Source organism: Nannospalax galili, unplaced genomic scaffold (genome assembly GCF_000622305.1).
Source record: "Nannospalax galili isolate Female #2095 unplaced genomic scaffold, S.galili_v1.0 scaffold31, whole genome shotgun sequence".
Taxonomy (NCBI): domain Eukaryota; kingdom Metazoa; phylum Chordata; class Mammalia; order Rodentia; family Spalacidae; genus Nannospalax; species Nannospalax galili.
The window spans coordinates 6,563,605-6,579,069 of NW_008332149.1; the positions used below are offsets into that span (position 1 = coordinate 6,563,605).

At 46.6% G+C, this 15,465-nt stretch overlaps 1 protein-coding gene across 4 annotated transcripts in view; it reads right to left on the bottom strand.

The window, feature by feature from the left end:
• Slc18a2 (solute carrier family 18 member A2) overlaps positions 1-15,465 on the bottom strand; it is a 40,734-nt gene that overhangs the window by 21,099 nt on the left and 4,170 nt on the right. For all 4 annotated transcript variants that reach the window (XM_008827329.3, XM_029560763.1, XM_029560762.1 and 1 more), the window contains exons 4-10: positions 7,535-7,593; positions 7,181-7,264; positions 6,833-6,925; positions 5,894-5,983; positions 5,740-5,783; positions 5,608-5,668; positions 3,639-3,734 (exon numbers count right to left, since the gene is read on the bottom strand). In XM_008827329.3, coding sequence (XP_008825551.1) covers positions 3,639-3,734; positions 5,608-5,668; positions 5,740-5,783; positions 5,894-5,983; positions 6,833-6,925; positions 7,181-7,264; positions 7,535-7,593 — 527 coding nt within the window. The remainder of the gene's footprint in view (positions 1-3,638; positions 3,735-5,607; positions 5,669-5,739; positions 5,784-5,893; positions 5,984-6,832; positions 6,926-7,180; positions 7,265-7,534; positions 7,594-15,465) is intronic.

Sequence of the window (15,465 nt, forward strand, 5' to 3'; positions counted from 1 at the left end):
TTCATTTTTATGTGTATGTCCATATTGCCTGCATGTAGGTGCCTGCAGCCATGTCATGCAATGCCCGCACAGGACAGAAGAGGCTGTCGGATTCCCTGGAACTGGAGTTACGGACGGTTGTTAGCTGCCATGTGGGTGCTGGGATTCGAACCCGAGTCTTCTGCAAGAACGACCAGCGTTCTTAACTACTGAGCCATCTATCATTTTTACTTAAGAGAAAATACAAATGAGAGCCCGTTCTTATATAATTGGGAAAGCCTGCTGATCCCCGTGTTAGTGCAAAACTACCAGCTATTAAAACATTGCTGGACTTTGGGAAAGCGTCCTACAAATATTTGTCTAAACATGAGGGACAGGCAGGAGAAGAGTATTCTGCAGCAGGTTCAGTGGCAAACACTGGAACTAAGAACCCCCCTCAAGAGGGACCAGTTGAAAAACATACCATGGAGCAGGGGAGATGGCTCGAAAATGGACTGCCTGCCACGTAAGCAGGAGGACCTGAGTTCAGTTCCCAGAATCCATGTAAAAAGCTAGGCGTGTTGGTATGCACTTGGAACCCCGATGCTGGGGAGGCAGAGACAGGAGGATCCCTGGAGCTCACTGCTCAGCCAGTCCAGCTGAATTGATGAGCTCTAGGTTCAATGAGAGGCTTTGTCTCAAAAACTAAGGAAGACACTTGACATCAGCCTCTTCTACACACATACACATACACACACTTGTGCGTGTGCACCTACACACACATGCACACACACTTAAATACCTGTACACACAAATACAAACATATATACATACACATAGAGAAGTCATTACTTTAAAATAGAAAACAATATACAGGCATTAAAAGGAGCAATGGACTTCCAAGTAAACAGGGTAGATTGAATCTATGGGGTGTATTCCACTCCCATGCCAAACTCTTTTCAAACGTCAGTAAAATAAGTGGAAATTCCAGACCACTTCACACCCCCTTCCTCCTAAGTACAGATACAGGAGGGGAGCAGAAATATTAAGATGGAGAAGAAGTCAGAGAAAGACAGAGATGGTGTTCAGTTAGCTTTCTATTGCTGTGATAAAAACACCGACCAAAACCAGTATGGGGAGGAAAGGGTTTATTTGACTTACAGCTCACAGTCCATTATCAAGGGAAGCCAAGGCAGGACCTCACAGCAGGAACCTGGAGCACAGACCCTAGAGATATGCTACTTACTGTTTGCTCCTCTGGCCCCTGCTCAGCCTGCTTTCTTAACACAGAACCACCTGCCCAGGGGTGGCACCACCCACAGTGGGCTGGGCCCTCTCAACAATCAAGAAAATGCTCTACAGACATGGCCGCAGGCCAAGCCAACAGAGATAATTACTCAATTGAGGCTCCCTCTATCCAGGTGTGTCAAGTTGATAACTAAGGCTACCTAGCACAGAGGAATACAGAAAGCTAGAACTTTCCACCTGTATGTGGAGATGGCAAAAAAAGCAAGACCCCTGTGCCTCATTAAGTAGGAAGATCAGGAGCAGAGAATCCAGTGAGGTGAAAGTTGGCCAAAGGCTAGAGCGTGGAGGCAGGGGCAGCAGAAAGGCCGGGTCAGGGATGGGATGAAAGTCTGCATACCAAGATAGGAAAAAGGCATCACTTCCACAACCACCCACCACATATGCAAAGCAGTACTGGCACACACTCAAAATGGGTCTTCAACGACAACACCAAGTTTAAGAATTCAGTAGACAGTTTAAAAGATGAAGATGAACAAATTAACAGACAGTAGAGAACGGCAGTGCCCCTGTAATCCCAGCACTCAGGAAGCTGAAGGACAGAGCGTCCCAGGCCAGCCTGGCCTAGAGAATAGATCCTGACCCCAAAATTAATTGTGGGCAAAACAGAAAAGTTAAAAGAGTTCTGGGCTGGGGAGATGGTGCAGTCGGTAAAGCTCTTGGTTCACAAGCATAAGGCTCTGAGTTCTGATACCCAGAACCCACATAAACATCTCGGAGTGGTGCTGTATACTTGTAATCCCAGGGATGAAGAGATGGGAGTTTGAGACAGGTGAGTCCCCAGAACTTACTGTCCAGGTAGCCTGGCCTATTTGGTGAAGTTTCAAGCCAATGAGAGACCCTATTTCAATGAAAAGATGGTAGGGTAGTGAAGAGGTTTTCTTTTGACTTCTATACACATGCATGCATGCACCCACACACGTGAGCAACACCTCCCCATATACAAGGAGGTCTAGCATACACAAAGTGGAGTGAAAGAGGAGACAGTAAGGTCAAAGACAGTTAACTAAAGTAGTAATAGAAAAATATTTCCCAGAATTGAAATGACGTCTCCAAGTAAAAGCATGGACCCACTTCAAATCACCATCCCTGATGCTCATAACCCAGAGAGGAAGCGATCACCCTAAGGAGGACCCAGAATGACAACAACCCTGGCCCCTCTACAGAACCTCACATGCCAGAAGGCACCTGAACAGTAGCCTCAAAACTGTGAAGGAAAATGGTTTCCAGCCATGAATTACAATGGCAGACTGAAACAACCAGGTGCGAGGGGTGAGTAAAGACACCTGCACACATGCAGGACCTCAGAGCTCTACAGACTTAAGCATCTTCTTTCCAAAAGCTGCCAGAGGATGTGGTCCCTTGTGGAGAGGGAATAAACTGAGAGAGCACAGGAAATATGGGCACAGGAAGAAGTGAGGCAAAGAAGATGTCCAGCTAATGGAGGGGGAAGTCCCCATGTGGCTTTAGACAGCACCGTTTCTAGACTAGAGAGCTAGAACTTGTCCACAATGAGCCAGACCACAGAAAGCTCAGCTTAGGTGATAGACCCGACCACATTGAGAACATCTTCCATCTCTGCCAGGGAGTCCAGGGAACACATTCATCAGTGCTATACAGAAAACTAGGAAAAGAGAAGGCAATGGCTAACCCCAGGGGGAAAAACAGAAACGAGTTGGTAGAAAGGAAATCAATAACAATGCCCTACAGAGTTCAGCTTGGGGGCAATATTCACTCAGGTACAATGTCAATGATGGATGCCAATCAAACAAGAAACTGTGATGGAATTACAGGAGTCTGCCAGTTTCGGTGGGGGACACATTCCAAGACTCCAGTGGGTGCCTGAAACTGAGGATAGTATAAATGCTGTAGATGCTCCGTCTTCCTATACCTGCATACTTGTGATAAAACATACTCTATAAAGTAGGCACAGTGAAGGATCAACAACTAACGAATGAGATTCTAACAACACACTGTAATAGGATGCGTGTGAACATTCCCTCTCCCTCCCTCCTCAATATTTCATTACACTTTCTCCTTTTCATTTATCAGGAAAGATATAAAGCCTAGAGATGCAAAGGACTCCAAAGTCACCTTAGGCACTGTCCCCATGAAGAGTCAAACAGGAGAGAGCACTTTACCACCTTTCTACAGGTGGTTCAGAAGGGCACACAGATGGGACCCAACCTAGGGACAAAAGCCCTAGAGTCAGGCCAGACCCAGATCAGGGCAGAGGCAGGCTGATCTCTGTGAGATTGAGGCCAGCCTGGTCTACATAGCAAGTTGCAAGCCAGCTGGGGCTACAGGGAAATTCCCTCTCAAAAAGACCAAGAGAAAATAGTTCTAGAGTCAGAAAAACCCACCCCAGTCCTTACCCAGCTGCCACTTTCGGGAACACATGGTCTCCATCATCCAGATGGGCAAGGCTGGCTCCAGCATGGCAATCCCCATGTTTGCAAAGCAGATAGAGCCTGTGAAGGAAGAGCAGAGCATCACTGTGCTGCTGTTTCCCTACCAAGTGCCTGTGACCATTCCCAGACACGGTTAGACCCCATGTGCCCCAGCTCAGAGATCCAGAACTTCCCCTACTTCCATTAGAGAAAATAAACAGCAAGCCAAGAGGACTCCGAGTAGTGTTTTATTATTACTTTGATTTTAAACAAGCAGAATCCCAGAGTTATAAAGTCTGGAACTGGAAGGAGCCTTAAAGAGCTTTTGGCTTAACCCATCCAACTTACTAATGAGTGAACTTCCAATTTATTAAGGAAGAAAGCTGCATGAGGCAACTAGGAGCCAGGCAAGTGGCAGACTGCACCCAGTTCTGAAGTAACCTGAGGCTCTTGTGACTGCATATAACTGTGCAATGGATTTGTATGCACGATGTCCTGTGATGCCAGAAAATCTAAGAAAGGTCATAGTCTACCCCAGACCACGTGCTGGGGACGGATGTTTTCATAACTATATGCACATAGGATAGCTATGTAAATATTCCTCATCAGTCTGTTAACCAGACTCTGTAAATATAGAGCCATCTGGAAAAAGACACAGAGACTGGTCTACCAACATTCTAGAAGCTTCTTGTGTTGTGCTCTGTGGAACCTATAATTTGCTAGAACAAATTCAAAGAAAGCTGTGTAATCAAGATGGTGTACACATAATGAAGAAACACTTTCATTCTCTGTGACATTTAATGGCAGAACATATGAGCGATTGGATTCTCCTCCCACTCACCTTGCTCCCAACTTCCTCCCTTGCCCCCCACCCCACCGCCACACAACTTCCCTAGACATCAAGAACAGTGTTGGGGACATTTTTGCATTTCCTTCCATCACTGAGGCTCAAGGTTCAGGAAGTCACAACTCTAAGAGCCCATCCTTCCCTAATTTCTACCTCTTATGGCCAGGGCTGCAGGGAGGAGACCTTAGCTCTGGGATGCCACCTGCACCCTGTGGAGTCAACTGCATGAAGAGGTCAGGCCTTTTTGGCTTCCCAGCCTGTGTGCTGCCCTGGCCAAATCTCACAGAAAAACCAGCCTGGAGCTTTGCTCCGTTGGTGATGGCTGTTGTTTGAGACAAAGCTTCATGAATCTTAGGCTGGCCTTCAACTCACTATGGAGCCAAGATGACCTTGTACTGGGATCACAGGTATGTGCCACCAAGCCCAGTTTATGCACTGCCAAGGATTGAACCCAGAGCTTTCTGCATGTAGGCAAGCACTCTACCAATTGAGTTACATTCACAGTCCCCATTCTGGAGCTTTGGAAAGGTTGAATATAAATCTCAGGGCAAGGCCCAGTTCTCCCGGGCATTCCCAGCTCTCCTGTAGTATGGAAGCCCTGCTTAAACAAATCCTCCCTGTAGGGCTGAGCCATTCTGCATGGCACCAGGGCTGCTTGTGGTCTCAGCTTTTTGTCTTGTCAAGGGAAGAGAGCCCCAGGCCCAGCATGGAGGTGACCTGCCTCTATGGGACAGTTGTAACCCATCTCCTTTCCCAGAGTCATAGAACCCCAGAGCTTTCTTTTAATATATCTAGGCCCAGAGCCCAAAGGCATGACTTCTGGCAAAGGGTGTGTCCAAATGTCTCCTTGGGGTTTGGCTGTCAGTCCCTATTTCTACAGGCCAAAGGAATGAGAACACTTATCAATGACCTCCTAAGTGAAGCCATCCAGAAAGTTCAAGGCTGAGAAATGATGGCCTTTGACACAAAGGCAGTTAGCAAGCTGGGATGGGGCAGGACATCCCATGTCCCTGGCTGCATATTTCCAACAGGAAAGTAGAAAACAGCCCCCACTGCCCACCCACCCCTCTAAAACTAGATTTGACTTCAAGAGCCCAGGAGTCCCACCTGCTGCGATGAGGATGTATGGGTCCTTCAGCAGAGTAATTAGGGGTGTTCCCTTCTGACTCTGTTGAACAAAAGCAGGGTTTAGAAAAGTTACCCAGGCCACTGTGGGGCCCTCACCTCCCAACAGCTTACCTCTGGCTGTACTCGGGATGGCTGAAGCACAAAAAGCTGAATAGCTACAAGGGAAAAAACACAGATGGCCCTTTCCGGAAAGCAGGTACGTCTGGAGCACGTCCCATAACAGATGCCAAGGTCACCACCACACAGCCCGTGAGGTTTCACTCACCTCCATCCAAGAGCACAAAGGCAGCCAGCACTAGAAAGGGAGCCGTCTTCCCCACGAACTCATAGAGCACGCTCCCAAAGGGGGGACCCACTGCAAGGGGGAAGAGGTCTGTGAGCCAGCCAGGTGGACCAATGGTCCTCCTACACAAGAACTGCCCATTGGATTTTTGTGTTTCTGTGTTCCACAAAAGATTTGGGTTGCACACCTGACCTACATTCTATATAGGTGGACCAATGGTCCTCCCACACAAGAACTGCCCATTGGATTTTTGTGTTTCTGTCTGTGTTCCACAAAAGATTTGGGTTGCACACCTGACCTACATTCTATATAGTTACTAACATGAACTTCTCTGCAAGTGAGTTTTCACCTCAAAATGGGAAAAGCACACAAAAGCCACCCCAAAGACCAAGGGCCCTGAGCGAGAGGGCTGGGCCAATGGCTGTGCGGGTCCTGCGGTAAGCGAAGGCTCATGACTCTGCCTCTTTGCCACCAGTAGACTTCGGAACCAGTGGCTCCAAAGCAAAGGCCAGACTGTCAAAGACAGGGAAAAATCCAAATTTCTTTCAGGGAAGGTATCCGTCTCCTAGCCGAGGATGTCAGCCAGGACAAGTGCAGTGGCAGGCAGGGAAGACTGGAAGTTTCTCTCAGATAATAATTCAGAATATTTGAGAGGAAAGGGTGTGGCAGAATAGCCTTCTCAAGCCTCTGTTTTACATTGGGGCCTGGGAGGTTTTTAGAGGCAGAGATCAGGGGGAAGCCCAGATCCTCCCTGCAAGGGACTCTGCCAACCATTTCCCAAAGGCTACATGGAAGTAGAAAACAGGAGTACTGGCAGTCTCTTCATGGGACTGTGGACACTCTCCCTCTATGGCCAGGACTAATAGGACCATTGTTACCCAATGCCTAACAGGCCCCAACTACACAGTGACCCTTACCTACCTAAGACCCCCATGGCCAGGCCCCCCAAGGCAATCCCCATGGCATTGCCCCTCTCTTCGTCATCCGTGTACACGCTGGCCAGCATGCCCATTCCTAAACAGGAGAAGACCCAAAATGTCATCCACAACCTGTGCTCCCTCCCCAGCAGACCAGGAAAAATTTCCTGTGCCCATGAAATTAACTGAAATATGAGGTCAGGGAAAATCCAACAGGATGGTGCACACCTTCTTAAGAATCTTTCTCTGCCCCCTTCTCTACCCCCAATCCCTGCATTCATCAGCTAACTATGTGAGTGCCAGTTGGGGTGATGCTGAAGGCCTCCCCTCCAACAGGTGTCTTCATACCTACCAGCCACAGATGAGCAGGAGGAGCCGATACCCTGCAGGGACCTGGCGATCAATAGGAAGGCATAGCTGCTGGAGAAGGCAAACACTGCCAAGAGAAAAGGCCCAGGCCCTCACATCAAGGCCATGCCCCTGCCGGTGGCATGGGGATGTCCCAACAGGGGTGATCCTGAAGCCCTCCCTTAAGTCAAGGAGCATGTCCATTCTCAGGGCTGCGGCCTGTTCCACAAAGCCCTCCCCTTCCATGCTGAGGCCAGTACATACCCCACCCCCAGGACTGTCTAGTCTAATTCTCAGCTCATGGGATGCAGGGCTCTTTCTAAGACCCACATGCAGAAAGCAAACAGCAGACACTTACTAACTGTTGAGACAAACATAATGCAGAATCCAGCAAACATGGGGATTGGATAGCCGATTCTGCAAGACACAAGCAAGAGAATCTGGTGACTGCTGGTTGTTTTTTTAAGGCTTTGTTTTGATTCTCCAGCCGTAGCCCATTGGGAGCAGCTGGATAAGTGTTCGGTTGACTTGTCTAAAAATTCATATACTCTGTGCTTCCTATGTGACCTTTTCGTGTTTGACTGCCTTGGAACGTGAATACACTTATGAGCTGGCACTCTGAATGGAAATTTCTCTGGAATAAATGTTAACACAATATTGACAAGTTACCCCAAACACATCTAAAAGACGAGTCCCTATTTCTGTAAATTTTAATCTTGTTCTTCTTCTAATTATAGTCTTTGATAGAACTTCCCCCAAAGGAACAACCGAAATCAAGTGGCTGTGGTAAAAGGCGGTGAAGTGATTGATTTACCCATAGCAGCATCAAGTTAGGAGGCATTAGGAAGCAAGAGGTTAAAATCTGCCTTCCTACTGACTATAGTGAACAGAGCCAGCCTAGAAGACAGGCCTCACACCTTAGGCAAAGAGTCAAAATCCAAGGCACTCTGTAAAGACCAATGACCATGCAGGGTTTGGGTATCAGTCCAAAGGGTATGGGCCTTCCTGGATCACAGGTCTGGTTATATACCTGCCTTTCCCCCAAGGCAAGTCTCCTCTTGGCTCCGCAGAGAGATGAGGGCTACTACTTCATACCAGGATACAGAGAGAAGACCCTGTCTACCAGGGGAACTGAGTCTGGAAAGATAATGTGGAAATTTCATTTGCTTGCTTAATCTATTTTATTTTATTTGCGTGTGTGTATGTGTGTACATGTGCATGTGGAGGCCAGAGGTCAACCTCTAGTGTCACTCCTGAGAACACCATTCACCTCCTTGGGAGACAGTCTCTTACTGGCCTAGAGCTCATCAAATAGCCTGGACTGGCTGACCAGCAAGCTAGAGGTCCCCCCGGCTCCACCTCCCCTGCACCGGGGCTACAAGTGTATCCCACCAGGCCCAGCACTTTTACATGGGTTCTAGGAACTGACCTCAGGTCCTCATTCTTTCAAAGCAAGTGCTTTACTGGCTGAGCCATCCCTCTATTCTCTTCTCCTTCATTCTGCTCCCTTTTTTCTTTCTGTTTCTGCTGGATGAAGAGACAGCTTGGTCCCTACTGTGCTGGGGACGTGTGCAGGGGAACATGGTATCAGCTTCTAGGCACCTCTGCCAGAGGAAGGACCAAGCCTGGTTGAGTCACCCTCCTGCTGCAAGTTCTTCCAACCTGGGACAGCTCACAGCACCTCTAGCCCTGAATCCTAGGAACCTGAAAAGGAGTCGGATGAACCCAGGAAAGCAAAAGCCAAGCGTGCCACATGCAGGCTTGCCTGCCTATAGCTCTTCTAGTACAGACCTTCATGAAAAGTGTCCCTCATATCTCCTTCCTTTGAAGGCTTTGCACTCAGCCCCATGAGCAGTTGCTTAGCCAGTTCAATGATTTCCTAAAAGCAGCCAATCACCTCCCTGTTTCATAGATAGGAAAACCAAGACACACAAAAATGACCTGTCAAATGTTGGACTAACTTCACTTGGCTTATAAGCCCAGACTTTTCCATATAGTCAGAGGTCAGATGTGGCTTTAGGTAGAATCTTTCCAAAAGTTCTTCTGGCCAAACATAGACTATTTTATTATTCTTTATTTATTTATTTAATGTATTTATTTGGGTCAGATGCAGACATTAGGTACCCTGTTTAGACCACTCTGCCTTATTCCTTCTGAGTCAAAGATGCCCACTAAACATGTAATTTCAGCTAGGGCGGCTGGCCAGCGAACTCCTAGGATCTACCTGTCACTTACACAGAGCCCTTGGGCCTCGAAAGCATCCTTGCAATCACCTACGACATTGTGGTCCCTCCGTAACTGCAAGTAGAAGGTCTGGCAGTTTTGGACAAAACTTAAGAAAATACAACAGCCCTTGTCTGTGGCCCTTAGACCATTAACAACATCACACCTAGACTACAGTCTGACCAGTGACCCTAGTCAACCATCAGGGCACAACTGGAATGGGCTGGAAGTCTGTGAGATCTCTTCCTTCTGTGACTGTATCCAAGGAGCCCACAATCAGGTGGCCTGAAGTTCTTACTACATTCATGAGGGAACCAGGGTTGTACCTGCTTTTCATATAACCAACACTGGGGCATAGGAAAGAGTAGGTTGGTCTAAACTGAGGTGGTGGATATACTGCATCAGGATAGAAAGACAGGAAAATTAAGGAGCCATGGGAAGAGAAAGGAGCTCTTCACGCCAGGGTCTAGTTGAAGTCTCTTGCCAGCTGAGATTCAAGAATTCCAGCACAATTACCATTGGCTGTGAAGGGTGCCACACAGAGACGTGCATTCCTTATATAACAGTATTTCAAATACGGATATCAAAATCACAGCAAATCATGCTTAAAGCCCGAGAGCATGTGACCTTCCTCCTTTTCCAGACACAAATGAAAATTTCTGGGAACTTCACAAACAAGACTATAAAATGTTTTTTACAGTCTTTCCATGCAACACTTGTGAGTTAGGTTTTTGCCGCATCAGCTGTAACCTAATCCAGAGTACTTGAGGAACCACCCTGTGATGTCATTTAAGTTCCTGAGCAACTCTTTGAAGATCTAACTTCAGAACCCATCAAGACTGTATATTGTGAAGACAACTGAGTCCACCCATCTCTTGAGGAACCCACACTCACCCCACCTGGGTATAGCTTATATTTTACCCAGTGCTCTCTTTTTTATTAAGCTTAAATCTACGTTAAAGATTCTTCTAAATAAATTCCAACTCTTCTTCCTACTGGCTCATCCTGAAATCCTTTTCTGCACTGAAGTCAAGACTCCCAACTTCACTTGAGTGGTAGTCTCTAAAAGAACTCCTTAGGCTACAGCGGGCAACAGCATGGAGCTGTGTCTCTGACATGCATCCTGCTGCTGCTGACACTCCACTGTTACGCATTTAAGTGCCAAGAACAGTGAAGCTGAATGGCCGACAGACAGAGAGCACAGGGTCTCACTGCAAACCTTGGGCTGTGTGGGTCTTTTCACCAAGCTTGGAGCTGTGTTTTCTTTATCACTAGTGCAGCTACTGTCTCTTTAAAATTCCTTTGGGATTTCAGCAAAGCAGGTAGTAAATGACAGAGTGGCAAAGCTGGAAGGAAATACAAAGGCCCGCAATCCACACCTTCACCTAGTGAGGGGATGCATCACCTGCAGCTGCCAAGCACACCAAAGGCTGTACACACACCTGGACTCACGATGCTCTCTTTGCCTGATACACACATGTCCCACCCTCCACATTGGTCCAGCTGCTGGCAGGGCGGCCAAGCAGTTACCATGGCATCATCCATTCCTGGTGCTCAGCCCCCAGATGAAGATTCTGTGAGCACCTCCTGGGGCTCTACCCTCAAATTCTCCCAGCTCTTTGCACATCCCCCTCAGAAGGAGAGCCGTTCTGTGCCCTCGGATCACTGAGTAGTGGGGAGAACACAACACTCTTCCCTTCTTCCCCACAATATCTCTGAAATGGATGGGCACTTGTGTGGCATTAGTCATAGCCAGCTGAGTTGGCCCTCTTGTCTCAGTTCAATGCCATCTCAATTAAAGTATTGCTAGCAGAGCTAGATCTGATTCAGCAAGCCTTTAAACCAAATGGCCCGTTATCATCCCCTTGTGAGTCATGCCGGCCCACAGGCACCTGCGACACAGCACCAAGGAACAGTTAATCCAATATGAATAGGACTAAAAATCATACATTGACTAACCTCAGAAAACACGGAGAACAATAAATGTTATACTAACTGCAAATACCAGTGAGTGGAGAAAGCCCATTTGTCCCGCGATGATCTCTGACAATCGATCCTTATTCTGTAATGCTAATAAATAGTTTCGCTTTACCATAGAAACTAACACAGACTTGCTTCTTAACTCACTGAGGCCATGGTTCCCTCAACCTCCCTAAATGACAAAAAGGATATAAATGAGGACCCCTTAGGGTGCAAGTCATCTCTAGCTGAGGCACTAGCTCCCTTCCAATAATCTTAGAACACTCCTAAAAGGTGCAACAGGAAATGAATGTTAGGGAACAAGAATATCTTAAATTAGCTCAGCTATAAAAGGAAGTTTGTTCATCATTTAAGAAATGAAATGAAATTTTGGAGTCTAGCTCTTGGGTCTGCTGCTTTGGCTGGAAGATGCATGCAGGGAGCTGTGTGGACCACAGACTTGTGACTTGCTTGTGCTCTCAGGAGAATGGTCTAAATTCCAATCTCGGCTCCTTTCGATTTCAGAGTGAAGAGTCCACCGTCCCCCTACCCAACCCAGCAATGTCTAGGATGCGAGATCCCTGTCCTAAACAGCTGCTTTCCCTGTCTGCAAAGGAGATGAAAAGGTCACTGCTTCTTTCCACAAAGCCCACTTCAGACCAACTGGCTGAAGCTAGAGGCAAAAATAACCCCAGATTTCAGAAAGATTTTGTGCATGCCCTATGGCTTCCGGCTTGTCATTCAGATGTGAGCTAAGATCGACGAGGAAAAAAATAACTGCTTTCAAATATACTAGGTAACTATGGAAATAAATTAAGCCACTGACAGTGGCTTGATAAAAAGCAGACCACCCAGACAATGCCGGCGAGGGAGGAAGCAGAGGGAGCCGGCCCCCAGTGATAGAGCAAAGGATCCCAGGCCATCTGCTGCCTTAGCTGCTCTTAAAGATGTGACTACTATTTAAACTGTGTGCTGAGTGAGTGAAGACAGAGCAACTACAGCTTGGGCTAAAGATGTAACTCAGTGGTTACATGCATGCTTAGTCACCAGCACTAAAAAGAGAGGGAGGGAAGGAAAGAGAGAGACAGAGTGGGACAGAGACAGACAGACCAAAGCCTTTACCTCATTTGTGGGAGAGAGAGAGGTAAAGATGCTTTCACATTGTCTGTTTAGAAGATTCCTTTTATGTACATATATACCTGAAAGTCACTTTTTAGACCAAGTGATGGTACACTTCACCAGTAGATGTCTGCTACACCCTTTTGCACACAATTACCATTATGGAATTAGAAGTTCAAGTGAAATTATAAAAGAAGTCACATGACCCTCCAAGAAAAAATCAAGCTGAAGGGCCCTGGGGCATTGGTAAGTATTATTGGATATGTAATATTAAGTACAGGTTCTCAAATCAAATGTCCTTTGTTCCCCATCTAGTCACATAATTGCAGAAAATATACAGTACCACAAGAGTAATAAAGCAAGAATAATTTGTATCCAAGACTTGCCAACAGTGATTTCTAGCATTCAATCTGTGATTTTGTTCCAGTATTTCAAACAGAAGACGGGCCTCCAACCTTCCAGCTCCACACAGAATCCATTCAGGCAACAGCACTTAGATCATGAATACAGAGGTGGGGGTGGGGCCTGTGTGACGTGGGGTATCTCAGCTCAGAGTGGGTCCCTTTTAAGAAAAGGTATTAGAGAGGAGGACTCCCATCAGCCAGGCTCTAGGCAGCTTCCCTCACATGTCCTTGGGGGATGCCCAAGTCTGGTCCAACTCACATATTTTGTGAGCTGGAAACATATTTTTCCAAAGCCAGGGAAGGTCCAGTTCCCAAAGATTTGCGCTGATGTAGTTTCTAATTTCCCAATCCGTTGATTCACACTGTGCCTGTACTCATTCTGCCTAGTCCAGAAAGGGCCCAAGAGGAGGTCGAGGTAAAGATTTTAGACCTGGTCTCTCTTTTTTTCAGTAGATGAAAGTATAAACCGTGTCATAGTAACCAGGAGGGAACAAGAGGGAAACCACAGCCTAGGAGTGTTGACTGTGCCTGGACCAGGCTGCAGCCACCCCAGGAGGTTGATTTTCTCCTCCTGCACCATTAACTTCTTTGCCTCTAAATTCTAGGACTGGTCCAAAGGCTCCTGGGAAAGTCTGCAGGCTCTGATGCGCCCCATTTTTGATGGCTTGTAATCAGGAATATAGGAACCAACTTTACAACACTTCATGCATTCGTGTTTGTAACATAAAATGTGGGTTATACGTGATGCTTTTAACTCTTCAGTCAGCAACATTAATCAAGTTTAAAATGCTATTTTAAACACACTTGTTTACAACACTGAAAATGTGAGTCAGACCTCTTCTTGGTAATTGAAGGTGGGACTGGCACAAATTTCACCAAAAGACTTTTGCAATAGCCCTCGGGAAGATTGGAAAAGCTCACGGAGTGAACTGGTCCCCTCCCTCTGGCTTGTCAAATGAACTACAGGGGGAAGCAGAGCCTTGGAGCACCAAAAAGCCAAGTCTCCAAATTTATGTCAACTGGGCTTGAAAAATACAATACTCAAAAGCTTACAAACCACAATCATTTCAAAAGTACAATGAAGTTCACCCGATTGTTTTGTGCAAGTCAGGTAAAGCTAGATACCTTTTTTTTTTTTTAATTTGCTGTGTAGGTAGGGAAACCAGTTAGGGGTCAACATTTTGCTCTAGATCATTTCCAAAGTGGATCACTCACTGGTGAGATTAGACTACAGTTTGAAAATCCCAAAGCAAAATCAGCATTTTTTTTTTTTTTAAGATAATCCTAGGCACAAACCTGGTGTGAGGGCCTCACCCTCAAAGATTTGGGGGATGTTTAACAGTGGAAAGATCTCACTGATTTTTAACAAACTGCTTTTCTAAAGCATAAGCAAAAAACATTAAAATAAAATTGGGATTTTGAAAGAGCTGTTTGTTTGCAATCGCATTTGGAAGATCGGAGTATCCGCCTTATTTCAGCGAATTGGCTAAGTGTTACCCTGTGCTGCTAGGAACCTTCCTGCTCAAGTGACTGGAGGCGCCTTATTAAGATAATGTCCTCAATTTTCCCATACAGCATTGGAGCTGTTTGCACTGTCAGAACACAAAGCCTGGAGTCGTTTTTCTGTAATTATACCAGATGTGTTTTAAGAAGTGCTCTTAGTCTTGAGAAAGAAAAGAAACCACCCTGCGACTCCTTGAGCTCTGTTTGGTTTTGTCCTGGAGAACAGAGGAGCTGCTGAGTGTCACCTCCACAAAGTAGAAGCACAATCATCGTGCAGTATTTCTCCCAACAGACAAGAGGGCTGGCCACAGCTTGGGGTTGTTAACAAGGGCTCCGTAGCAATACCCAACTTATAACATCACACTACAGCTGGAAATGAGCTCCCAGTGAACACATTAGCAGTAGCCCAGATGTCTAAGAACAACTGGTACTGGGGGACAGCAAGACCTTCCATACCCTCTCTGATCCCCTCTGGCCATCCTAGGCCTCCTCAGCTCACAGACCCTGGGCCCCAGAGCAGCACCAGGCTCTGCTCTCATCCAACCCTTGCTTGGCTCCATGCTGTTGTTGACATCTTCAAATGCTTCACAACATCTAAGCATGGTGCCCACATTTTCACTTTGCACCACACCCCACGAACTAGCTGGCCACTCCTGCTACTTGGCTCACAAACTTTTCAGTGTAGGTTTGGTATATTTAATGACTCACATTTCCCTACCCCCAAATAAAACCTCACATTCCTGGCCTAGCACTTAGGGCCTTATAGCCTCATGTAGAGTCGCCTCCCCAGCCCTGGCTTCTTAGTACCTTCCCATCCCTCCTCTTAGCTTGCCATCTCTAGTGCTTGTCTTTGTTACAGCTCTGGATCTGACTTGAAGGTCACTCTCCTCTCTGCCATTTTTTAAATATTTTATTTATTATTTTTATTTTATACATATGTGTGTATTGCCTGCATGTAAGTAAGTGCACCCGTGTTGTGCAATGCCCGCAGAGGACAGAAGAGGCTGTTGGATGCCCTGGAACTGGAGTTATGGACAGCTGTTAGCTGCATTTTATTTATTATTTTTATTTTATGTGTATG